At 50.0% G+C, this 12,940-nt stretch overlaps 1 protein-coding gene across 5 annotated transcripts in view; it reads left to right on the forward strand.

Moving 5' to 3' along the window:
- INSR (insulin receptor) overlaps nucleotides 1-12,940 on the forward strand; it is a 125,588-nt gene that overhangs the window by 5,588 nt on the left and 107,060 nt on the right. For all 5 annotated transcript variants that reach the window (XR_007191803.2, XM_048227205.2, XM_026481311.4 and 2 more), the window contains exon 2: nucleotides 11,853-12,404. Coding sequence is in view for 4 of the 5 variants with exons in the window: in XM_048227205.2 (XP_048083162.1) it covers nucleotides 11,853-12,404 (552 nt within the window). In the remaining variant the exon portion in view is untranslated. The remainder of the gene's footprint in view (nucleotides 1-11,852; nucleotides 12,405-12,940) is intronic.

Raw genomic sequence — 12,940 nt, forward strand, 5'->3', positions numbered from 1 at the left:
CCCAACTGAGTTAATATTCTTAACATTTGACATTTTTAATTTAAACACTCATAAGCTCCTCGTTGCTCACGGATTCCCTATTTGTGAATTTGCCTTCTTGCTAAAATTAATCCGTAACTCTAAAATCAGTACTCAGCGCGCTTGGGTGGTTCTTCCTGGACCTGCGTGGAGCATCAGACCATCTGGGTCTCGGAACCGGCCCGTTCCCAGCTGAGGTCAGGCATGGTGGAGCTGCTTGGTTTATCTCTGGCACGGTGGATTCAGACAAGCCTCAAAGATGAAACAGGTGTCTCCTTTGGCGATGTACATAGTGCTGCATTTTGCACATTTTCGTGCGTTTCGCGTAAATGCACGAATGGACGCAGGAGGGCTGTGATGTGCTAATGGAGAAAATACATGGGTAGATAAGCTTCGCTCGGTCCGAGAGCCAGTGCCTGGTGCTGTTGGCTGTGATTCAAAGTTAATGAATCAACACTGTCTATTAAAATAAGGTGTATTTAAACAGAAACACACATAAAACAAGATTATGGATTAATCCATTGACAAAAACTCGGTGGCCAGAGGCTGCAGGAACCTAACCTTGTATTTCCCTAGCGACAGTGGCTCGCTATTTGCTAAGCCGGTGTTCCCGGGGACTCCATGGACAGTCAGAACTAATGAGAATGGGCTGGAGGTGGTTTCTGGGCACCGTGTTTTAAAATGTGTGCATTTGCATTTGCCGGGGCCCATGTAGAATTTTGTGGAACACATCTGCCCCTCTGGTCCTGTTTTTGTCTGTGCAGGAATCCTTGGTTACATCTCGGAAAGTTCATGAGATGACACCAAACCCCGGCCCTCGTTTCAAGGAGGGGTCGCCTGTGTTCTGTTGATCTGGGTGTCAGGGGAGTGCTCCAGTGGCTTTGGGCGTTTTAGAAAGAGATTTGCTGTGCCATGAGTTCCAGTTGGAGTTCAAGGCAGACTCACGAGGATTAACATTTGAGTTTCGATCTGGGGTTTTCTTCCAATTCCAGAAGGGTATGGTGTCATCCGGTCTGTATAGTAGCCTCTGTTGTGTGTTCGGGAACAGCAGCTCGTTAGGAGAGTCTCGCTTCTCTCCTGTGCCTTTGTGGGAATGTGGAAAACATAGGTACTTTCCAAAAACCGTGTTTGCTAACCATGTGCATAAAGGTAGTGCTTGGACACAAAGGGATAAAGAGAATAGAGCTCCCACTGTTTTCCTGCAGCTCTTCTGTGATTTCTTGTTGCCAATCTAGTTTCCAAAGATGTATCCTGTTTCCTTGCAGAAGATCAGAAAGGGCATGAGTTCTGAGATGTTCCTTCCTAATGACATGTGGTTGCGTTGTATCAAAGTCACCTGCTACTTTTTTTTTTTTTAAAAACAAAGTGCCTTTTGGTCTTGTAAGACTTCTTTTGGTGTTCTATCCTGTGTCTCCTGTGGCACTGTCTGTCCCCATCTAGATAAGTGAGGGGGTAGAATCCCCAAGGGACCCTGTGGTTTGATGTATGATGCCCATAGGAGTGCAAAGCTGTGAGTGGAACTAGGAATTAGCCTAAATGTTCTGGAGCTTTCAGGCTTGTAGAAGGTGGTATTGGGGTGGGTTGGGTCCATGTTCATTAGTGACTGCCCCTCACTTCTCCCTCCCCTGCTTCACCTCCCTGGGTCCCACGTCCCATTGACGGTAATTCCCTAGTGTCTCTGTGGCCTCGCCTCTCCTTGTACCCGCTCCCACGATAGGCTCCCTTTCTTCTCAGCCAGTGTGCCCTGTTCAGTACTTTCTCTCCTCTGCTGCCACAGGGATTTTCTGCTTCCTACTTGGGTCCTTCCGCAGCTGCCAGCTAACCCCCTTCCCCTGGCACTCGAGCTGTCTGCAGCTCTTGGCTGCTGTTCCTTGGGGTTCCCTGGTCTTCCTGCCTCAGCCTTCTTGCTTGTGTTTCTGGTCCCCCTTTCGCCCACGATACCTGCTTCTCCCTCAGGGGACCGGGTCAGAGGCCTCGTTCCTTCCCTCTCCAGCTTCATCATCCCCCTTCTCCTTCCCTCTCAGTACAGACCGGCTGTGTCTGTGTGTCTCCCTGTAGACATTGGTTTGTTCATTGGAGACGCGTTCTAGTGAGGCATCGGCAATGAGATCATGGTCTACGTGCAGGTTGGAGAAGGGCTTGATACATGTTTGTCCAGAGCAAGAAACGACATCCCGTAGCCCCCACCCCTGCCAATTCATACGTGGGAGCCCTAACTCCCCAATGGGACTGTGCATGGAGATGGAGCTTTTTGGGAGGTAATTAAGTTAAATGAGGTCATAAGAGTAGAGCCCTAATTTGATAGGGTTGGTGGCCTCCTAAGGACAGGAGGAGAGAGATCCCTCTCTTCCTGCCTGGGCGCACCAAGGAAAGACCACATGAAGACAGCGAGAGGGCAGAGTCTGCAGGCTAGGAAGAGAGCCCTCCCCACAAACGGACCAAGCTGGCTATCTTGATCTCGGACTCCCAGCCTCCAGAACTGTGAGAAATAATTCTCCGGGCTTACACTGCCCAATCCGTGGTGTTTTCTTATGGCAGCCCTAGGGGACTAAGATGAGAACGGAGATCAGAATCGGCTCTGAAACCCAGCGGCGAGGGACACTGGCAGATAAAATGGGTGTGGGTCCAGCTTTCTTTGGAATTGCTGGGGGCGGCCCACCATGTTTATGGGGTTCTCTCTAGCAGTAGTCAGCAGCCCCCAGAGAAGGCATCTGATGGCGTCGATCCTGGGGTGAAGTGCTCAGTGGAGCGGGTGGGACAGAAGAAAGGGGACAGACAGGTGGGGGGGTCCCCAGCTGGAGAGGTGGGCCAGAATGGGGAGATGGTATGTCTGTCTGACTTGAGTCCCCACCACATCCCTTGGGGAACCTCATTTAAAATGCAGATTCTTGGGTCTGGCATCTGGATATGTTGATTTATTTGGTCTAGAGCCGGGCCCAGGAATCTGCATTCTCCCCGTCCATGATTCTGATGCTGGCGGTCCCAGAGCACACTTTGGGGAGCCCTGTGTGATGGTTAAGGGCACAGGTGCTGGTGTCTTAGGGACCTATACGTGATGGGCTAGATTATGTCCCTCTCCCCCAAATTCATGGGTTGAGGCCCTACCCCCCAGCACCTCAAAGTGTGACTGTGTTTGGAGATTGGGTCTTGAAAGAGGTGATCAAGGTAAGACCGAGGGCCTCCCAGTGGGCGCTAATCCAATGTGCCTGGTGTCCTGCTAAGAAGAGGAGATCTGGACACAGACCTGTGCATGCACAGGTCGACCGCGTGAAGACACAGGGAGAAGGTGGTTGTTTGCAAGCCAAAGAGAGGCCTCAGAAGAAACCAGCCCTGCGGACGCCTTGTGCTTGGACTCCTAGACCCCAAGACTGTGAGAAATTAACGTGTGGTGTGCAAGCCCCCCGGCCTGCGGGTCTGTGTTATGGCAGCCTGAGCAAACTTGTACGTGGGGCTCAGGTCCCGGCTGTGTCTCATATTTGCTGTGTGGCCTTGAGGAGGACACAGTTGTCTCTGAGCCTCCGTCACTTTCCTTTTCTAGAGAAGCTGTCTGGGCAGCACGTGCACAGTGTTTTGTCGGTGTCCTAGCCTTGCACACCCCCACCCCTCAGGGCATTTCCACCCCTCTGTGTCCAGCAGTTTCCGGTGGAGCCCGACTCACGTGCTCACGGCTGATGTGGCCTTCTGCGGTCACCCTTGGAAAGTCTGTTGTTGAGAGCTTATCTTCCCCGGTCTGAGGAATTCACAGGTCTCCCCCGGCCTTTTGATGTCCCTGCCTTGTGGACATCACAGATCAGGCATCTCCTTTCTCCCGAGGAGGGAGGACCTGCAGGGATTTCAGTGATATCTTTCCCGGGGCTCTCTTTGACTTCCACATCTCCCACAGCACGTTGTTGGCTCTTGGTTTGTTCAGAACATCCCCCCCTTGGTGGATCCTCCAAGACTGAGAAGTTTCTAGAAGGACGATGGTCTGGATGGCGAATGTCGCATCAGGGCTGCCTTTCCCCTCTGGTTGTCTGCTTACACGGTTTTCTTCTCCATCCTCCATGTGTGATGCTGGTCCGCTGTTGTTACCTGCATCCTCTGTTCCCGAGTGTCCGAGCCCCCAACACCCACCTCGGGGCCCCTCACCCCTGTGGCTGGCCACTGTGGCTGCAGAGGGACCCTCCCGTCTACTCCTTCCAGCTGGGCTCAAGAACGACCTTCCTCAGGTCTCCGGTCTGTGGGCTGTGGCTTCTCTCACTGGGGATTTTCACCAGGAATTTGCAGGAAAATACTACAGTGCTTTAGCCCCCCCGCCCTCCCGCCTCTGGTCCACCCATATACCTTCCGGAGTCGCATGTGTGAACCTATCTGCAGCAGGCTTCCAGAACAGGAATCTCTGGGTCCAGGGGCATCTTTGCTTACAAAATTGCCCCCGAGCCTTGGTGGTTTCATCACTTACCCTTCAACCCCACATCGTCAGGATAGGTCCCCCAGGCCCCTTGAAGTCCCTTAGATCTTGTCTGAGCTGGCTTCCCTGTGGTATTTATTCGGCTCCCTGTTCCTCCTGCCTCGTTTGCCTTCTGTGCACCTGCTTTCCCACCCAGTGGGGCCAGGAAAATGGCAGCCCAGAGAGGTTAAACCACTCGCCTGAGGTCACACAGGTGCTGATGGGCAAAGCTGAGATTCGCACCTGGGGCCATCAGGCCTCTGGTCCTGGTCCTGGAACCTACATTAGAATCCTGGGGTCTTGATTCCCCCTGCCACCTGCTCCAGCTCCCCCATTTCTCCTTCTCTGAGGAGGCCAATTTTAAGAGCCAGTCTTCCGGGCAGGTGGGGAATCTTCAGGATGTCTGATACCGCAGTGTGCCCGAGTTCTCAGTTCCGAAGGTAGTGCATCCAGGAATTGGTCCCGTGAGCTCGGAGTGGAGCACTTAACACGTCCCGGTTCTCATTGTTCTCCGTAGCTTGGTTATCCCGCTGCTGCCATCGTTCACAGTGAGGAAACGGAGGCAGAGACCGAGGGGATGGCTCAGGATGACGCAGCTGGCAGGTGCTAGGGTAGGAAGGCAGACTTGTTGGGTTTCTAGCGCAGCCCGGAACTGGTATGGGTGGTGGCCGGACACCTAAACCCAAGGCTCGTCGGCACAGGACTTCTGAATTTCGGGGTGTTAAGACTCGGAAGAATGCAGAGAACATGTGGCCCCAGACGAGGTCACCAGGGAGCAGCTGAAGAATGTGGAGTACATTCATGATTGAACGCAGAATGTGTAAAACTCTCAGCATTGGAAAGCACTCTCAGAACTTTCTAGATACCTCCTTCCCTGCCCCTCCACACTTCTCCTTGCCTGCTTTCACGGTGGAGAGATAACCAGGGAGAAGGGACACTTTCCAGGATGGCTCTCATGTTAAGTCTTTTCACCTGGAAAATCCTCAGATCCCACTGGCCGGGCAGGAAGTTCTAGACCAGCACCGTCCGAAAGAACGTGTTGCTGTGAGGGAGATGTTCTGTGTGTGGACTGTTCAATAGGGTGGCCGTTGTCCACATGGGGCTGTTGAAGCTGTGGCCAGGCTGACCGAATCTTTCCTTTTATTTAATTCAGTTCATTTAAATATTACAAAAGTCAGTATTTGATTCTGTGGTTGGAAAACCCTTTGGTACGTTTGGAACAAGTTGGGAAAATGCGCCTACGTTTTCAGTGCTATGTTGTGGGAGCTCTACATTACAGGTTAGTATTTCTGCTGCAGATTTAGCATCTGACTTGAGACCTGCTGCCTGGCATTTTGAAAGCTTCCCGTAAAAAAAAAAATCCTGTAGAGGGTCTCATTGATCATTTTTTAAGTATAGCTTACATATTGAAGTGAAATTTTTGGATACATTGCATTAACTAAAATATATTTAATTTCACGCTTCTTTTTAATAAAGATTTTATTTATTTGAGAGAGAGAGAGCGTGAGCGAGCACGGGCAGGGGGAGGGGTAGAGGGAGAAGCAGGCTTCTCGCTGAGCAGGGAGGTGGACATGGGGCTCGATCCCAGGACCCTAAGATCATGACCTGAGCTGAAGGCAGACCCTTAACCGACTGAGCTACCCAGGCGTCCCTAATTTCATCTGTTTCTTTTTACCTTTTTAGAGAACATTTAGAATGCTGCACGTGTCTCCTATCACATTTCTGTTGCACGGTAGTGCTCTAGACCCCATGCAACCTGGTCACCCACGGCGATGAGCTATAGTTTGCCATTGCCCTTGGCCTTCCAATGAGGTAGGCAGAACTAAGTAATTACGGCACTATTTGTGTAGGTGTGAGTCCTAGTGCCACCTCCTCCAGGAAGCCCTCCTTCATTGTCCCAGACCAAGTCAAATAGCTTGTTTTTGTGATCTCTTCTGGCCCCTGAAGCTCTCCTTGCAGGCATCCTCTTGGTTATATTTTAAGTTGACTTAGGTAGTTGATAGCGACTATCTGGTCTGAGAGATCCAGGAATCTGGATCTGTCCTAGTCTCTGTGGCCCTCCCGTCCTTGGATAGTGTTGGGCACGGAGCAGGTCCTCCTCAGATATTTGCTGAAGGAGTGAACAAAGGAAATGATCTTTGACGAGCTTTCTCCGAGTTGTCATGGCAGGAAAACTGTTTCACCGTTTCCTGATTTATGTCACAGGCACCAGTTTCTTCATTAGGCGTGTTTTTGAAGGAACAAAGACGGTCAGACTGTAACATAGTTACAGCATAGACTTTGCATGTAATCACAAGGTTGCAAACCTCGAGCCACCACTTAAAACTCAGCCTGGGTGAGTCTCGATTTGCTTGTCACACGAATGGGCATGAAATGCACCTCCACTGGGGAGTATTTTTAGAATTCAGTGAGCCAGAGAGTGGGCCAGGTACTTTACATAGTAAGTGCCCCCCCTTATGTGCAGGGGATGTGTTCCAAGACCCCCAGCGGATGCGTGGAACCACCGTAGTCCTGAGCCCTACAGACGCTGTGTTTATTTTCTATACTACGCACATACCTATGTTATGTGGCTAACGGGCGTGTACCGCACACAGCTCGGGTGGGCTGGACAAAGGGATGATTCACAAACCGGGCGAAACAGGATGGTGTGAGATTTCATCACGCTCCTCAGAATGGTGGGCAATTCAAAACTTATGAATTGTTTATTTCAGGAATTTTCCATGTAATATTTTCTGACTGCAGTTGACCGCGGCTAACCGAACCTACGGATAACAGGGGACTACTGTATTAGCCGTCGCTGGATCCCCCAGTGCCCCTGCTCCCCATTGTCCTTCTCTCCCCTTGTGTAGAGGGGTGACTGGCCAGGTACCACTTACAAGAGCCTGAAGCATTCTTCGGTTCCCACCCGGAGGTACCAAAAGCCAGCAGAAAGCCCTACATTTATTTCTGGCACTCTTTCTAACGTCCTCGGGATATTTTCTGTCCCAACAGTAAATTGCTCTATTGTTTAGACTAATAGGGACACACAGCTTTAATGAGTTGAGTGAGATTCATTGGAGACTTTGAAAGAGCAGTTCTTTATTGTTCCCTACTATTATAGTCATTTAATTTTTTATAACAACTTTATTGAGCTATGATTCAGTACCATACCATTCACCTATTTAAAGTTTACAATTCAGCGGCTCTGACTACGTTCGCCGAGTTGTGCAATCATCGGCTACAGTCAATTTTAGAACATTTTCCTCGCTCCAAAGAGAAACCCCATCCTCGTTAGCTGTCCTTCGTCATTCCCTCCTCTCCAGCCCCTTGGAGCCACTAATCTACTTTCTGTGTCCCTATGGGTTTGCCTTTTCTGGACATTCCACGTAAATGGAATTATAGCGCATGCGGTCTCTTGTGACTGGCTTCTTTCACTGAGCGTCAGGTTTGCAGGCTGTCTCCACTTTGTCGCTCGTATCAGAACTTCATTCCTTTTTACGGCCGCATTGTATTTCAGCCACATCTTTTTTTTTTTTTTTTTTAAGATTTTATTTATTTGTTTGACAGAGAGAGGGAGAGAGGGAACACGAGCTGGGGGAGTGGGAGCAGGAGAAGCAGGCTTCCTGCTCAGCAGGGAGCCCGATGCTGGGCTCGATCCCAGGACCCTGGGATCATGACTTGAGCCAAAGGCAGACTCTCAACGACTGAGCCACCCAGGTGCCCCATCAGCCGCATCTTGCTTATCCATTCATTGGCTGATGGACATTCGGGCTGTTTTCACTTTTTGTCTGTTGGTGAATAGTGCTCCAGTGGACGATTGCATACACGCATACGCAGCTTTACTGCTATCCACTTGGCCGTGCTTTGTGGATACCGCGCTTTCTACAAGTTGAAGGTTTGTGGCCATCCTGCGTCGAGCAAGTCTGTCTGTGCCATTTCCCCAAAGCCTTTGCTCACTTCATGTCTCTGTGTCACGTTTGGCAATTCTCACACTATTTCAGACTTTTTCATTATATTTGTTTGGTGATCGGTGATCAGTGATTATGACTCACCAAAAGCTCAGATGATTATTAGCATTTTTAGCAATAAATTATTTTTTAATTAAGGGTTGTACATTTTTTTTTGTCATGCTATTGCACACTTCATAGGCTATAGGAGAGTGTGAATATAACTTTTTTTTTTTAGAGAGAGGGGAAGGGAGGGGCAGAGAGATAGAGGGAGAGAATCTTTTTTTTGTGACGTTTCAAAATCAGATGAGTTTATTTTATTTTTCATTTTATTTTTTAAAGATTTTATTTATTTGAGAGAGAAAGCGAGACCATGAGCTGGGGGAAGGGGCAGAGGAAGAGGGAGAAGCAAACTCCCCGCTGAGCAGGGAGCCCGATGTAGGACTCAGTCCCAGCACCCTGGGATCATGACCTGAGCCCAAGGCAGACACTCAACCGACTGAGCCACCCAGGTGCCCCCAGGAGAGAGAGAATCCCAAGAAGGCGCCATACCCAGCATGAGCCTGACACGGCTCTATCTTAGGACCCTGAGATCATGACCTGAGCCGAAATCGAGTCGGATGCTTAACCGACTGAGTCATCCAGGTGCCCCAAATATAACTTTTATATGCACTGGGGAAACCAAGACATTCATTCGATGCATTTTATCGAGATATTTGCTTTATTGCAGTGTTCTGAAACCGAACCCACGGTATCTCCAGGGTATGCCTGTACAAGTTACTCTGTGGTGTGTGTTCATTTCTCTTGGGTATCTAGCTAGGAGTGGAATTGCTGGGTCACGTGGTAACTCTTTGCTTAATGAAGAATCGCCAGACTGTGTTCCACGGCTGCTGCATCATTTTACATTCTACCGGCAAAGTATGAGGGTTGCAGTTCTGTACACCCTTGTCAACACTTGTTACTGTCCATCTCTGATTTTAGCCATCCTCGTGGGAGTGACGTGGTGTCTCATTGTGGCTTGGATTTGCATTTCCCTGGTGTTCAACAGTTGAATGAATGTTCATCTCTGGTTTTGGTCCTGCCACAACCTGGGGAGGATGGCAGGCAGGTGTTTTCTTGCTCCAGCACCATAAAATTTTAGTGTGTGCATGTGAAACACAGGATGAGGTTCAGGCCCCAGAACGGAGGCCAAACCTAAGCCATATGTTGCCAGGTAAAAGCCAGGGCACCTGGTTAAACTTGAATTTCCTATAAACAACAATTTCTAAGGCTAGGTATGCTCCAGACATTGCATGGGATATGGTTATCCTAAAGAAATACTTGTTGCTTATCTGAAATTTAAATTTAGCTGGGCATCCTGCATTTTTATTCGTCAGATCTAACCCTGCCTGCCGCTGGTCGGGTGGGGACAGGGCTCGTGGGAGGCGTCAGTGGCGCCGTACCTGGGGTGACCTCTGCGTGTGGATGTTTGGATGTGACTGCAGCTGGGAGCCGTAGGTGGAGCCTGGGTGGTGTGAGTGTGTAGGACTCGAACCTGTGTCCTTGTCCCAACTTCCTAGCGAGGAGATGAGTATGTGCATGTATTTTGCCTTGATTTAGCCTAATCTGCAGAGAACGTGACTAAGGAACATCGCAGCTTTGTTCCTCCAATTGTTTGCTTTGCAGTTTTTTTTTTTTTTTTTCCCCTTTCTTCCTAATTTGTGCTTCTCTTGCAAGTTGTTCTCAGGGTAGATTTTTAGGAGAATTTTCTGCTATTCTTTAGGATAATCTGTTTGCCTCAAAGGTATTGGGGGTTGGTGTAGTGTCTTAGAATATAATAAGTAGAGTTGTGTACTGAGCCTTATATTCCAGGTGCTGAGGGATGTGGGGTGTGTGTGTGTGTGTGTGTGTGTGTGTTGTGTGTGTGTGTGTGTGTGTGTGTGTTGGCAAGGAGAAGCTGTCTCAAGAGTTTGATTCCAGTGAATGTTAACTCGAGTTTAAGGGGCACAAGGAGAAGGAAAAGCTTCCAAAAGGTATATGGGGAAGGGAAATCAGAGAAGGCTGCCTGGAGGAGGTGGCATTTGAGCTGGATCTTGAAGGATGATGGGCTGGATTTAGAAACAGGGAGCTAAGGTATAAAGGGCTCTGAGAGCCAATAGAGCTAGGGCTCCCTTGTCCAGTAAGTAGCCACTAGCTACATGTGTCTATTTCCACCTAAATTAACGGAAGTAAAATTAAATATTCAGTTCCTCCGTCTTATTAGCCCCATTTGAACTGCTCGAGAGCCACAAATGACTGGTGGCCTCCATGGTGGACGCCACAGATAGAGAACATTGGTATCAGTGCTGAAAGTTCTGTTGGACAGCACTGGACGAGGGCCAGGGTTACCAAACTACCGCCCTAGGAACGAAACTCCAGGCCACCACCTGTTTTTGTAAATAAAGTTTTATTGGCACACAGTCACATCCACTTGTTCACACAGTGTCTTTGGCTGCTTTTGAGCGACAGTGGCAGAGTGGAGTATTTTCTACCCAGACCGTCTGACTGTAAAGCTGAACATATTTACTGTCTGAGCTGGGGAAGTGAAGGCACAGAGCCCCGAGATGATTGTGATATGTTTGGGAGAAATAAACAACAGCAAGAGAGCTGGTGTTCCGTGAGCACCTACTATGTGCTGGGCGCCTTGCATGCCTGTGTTACTCCACTCACTGCGTCTCACAGGTTATGTTGTAAGGAGAGGACACAGAACCTTGGAGGTGTGTGAGTTGTGGGCAGCCTCTTCAGCAGGGCGTGGGGGAGTGAGCGAGGTGGGGAGCCCTGAGGGCCGGGAGGGAGAAGTGAGGGTCATGAGGAGCCAGGGAGGGTGCTGGAGCCGGGGAAGGACCACCTTCAGGAGATGGGCAAGCAGGGTGTCTGTGCAGGGGAGATCAGGTAACAGGGAACGAGGACGGCAGGTTGGGAAGGGGAGTCCTCGAGGTAGGAGAATTGACAAAACCGAGGCAGCTCTCCTTGCCCCATTTTGATGCAGACACCTTTATCCTGCTCAGACCGTTTCGTGGAGATCTCCAGGGTTGACTCATTGGGGACAGCTCCCCTCTCCCTTCTGCACCTGCCGCCTCTCAATCCCGTGTAGTCCCAGTGTCTCCAGTGCATCGATGCTGTGGTTCTCGGGCTGCTCGCAGGCACTGCCAAAGGAGCTATGTTCTTCGCCTTCCGAAAGCGATGACTTGGGCACAGACGCTGCAGAGAAAACCACTCATCATCAGGGCTCACTCATCTGCAGGGACCCAGTGCAGAGTGAAAACGTGGGGCCCCTTGCTCAATAATGATGAAGGATTTCAAGATGGATGGGAGAGCATTGAGCCAAGGGTAGGGCCCTCCTGAGTGAGTCCCACGACTCAGGTTACACACCCGTGAAGCTGGCCCTGCCACTCACTCTTATAACCCATCCATCGCATGTTTGCTCACCTGTCTTGCTTTCTGCTTGTTTTCACTTCTAGTGTGTCCTGGCATGGATATCCGGAACAACCTCACGAGGTTGCATGAGCTGGCCAACTGCTCAGTCATTGAAGGACATTTGCAGATACTGTTGATGTTCAAAACGAGGCCCGAGGATTTCCGAGACCTCAGTTTCCCCAAACTCATCATGATCACCGATTACTTGCTGCTCTTCCGGGTCTACGGGCTGGAGAGCCTGAAGGACCTGTTCCCCAACCTCACGGTCATCCGGGGCTCGCGCCTCTTCTTCAACTACGCGCTGGTCATCTTCGAGATGGTTCACCTGAAGGAGCTTGGCCTCTATAGCTTGATGAACATTACCAGGGGCTCCGTCCGCATCGAGAAGAATAATGAGCTCTGCTACCTGGCCACCATCGACTGGTCACGCATCCTGGATTCCGTGGAGGATAATTACATTGTGCTGAACAAAGACGACAATGAGGAGTGTGGGGACATCTGTCCAGGCACTGCAAAGGGCAAGACCAACTGCCCGGCCACTGTCATCAACGGGCAGTTTGTCGAGAGGTGTTGGACACACAGCCACTGCCAGAAAGGTATGCTGGGGTATGCCGGGCTCCTAGCCACTTCTTGCACCTCGTTCATTAGCAAGAAGCTGGAGGCCTTCCTCAGACTGGGGCGGGGGGGGGGGGCGCACTTTTTCTGCGGAGGCTCTGACAGTAAATACTTTGGACTTTGCACGCTATGTGGTCTCCCATTACAACCCCTCAGCGTGGCCATTATATCAGGAAAGCAGCCACAGGCAACACGTAAACAGTGGGCATGGCTATGTTTCGATAAAACTTTATTGACAAGCCAAGTTGTGGGCCAAGTTTTGCCAACTCCTGTGCTAGGCAGTCAAATGTTCCTCTTGCTTGAGAGGGGTAGAGGTGGACGAGTGCGGACTTTGTTTTGGGAAAAAAAAATGGTTTATCTCTTTTCTGATTATAGAAGTAAGGTTGCTCGGGTAGACATTTGGGAAAAGAAATGGGTAAAGGAAGGAAGCAAGTGGGGTACTTCCTTCTCGTGGTTCTGTCGTGTCTTTGTTTATTTACCTTTCCCTGTGTTTGGGCATTTAGACAATTTCCAGTTA

The sequence above is a fragment of the Ursus arctos genome, unplaced genomic scaffold, assembly GCF_023065955.2.
Source record: "Ursus arctos isolate Adak ecotype North America unplaced genomic scaffold, UrsArc2.0 scaffold_14, whole genome shotgun sequence".
Classification (NCBI taxonomy): Eukaryota; Metazoa; Chordata; class Mammalia; order Carnivora; family Ursidae; genus Ursus; species Ursus arctos.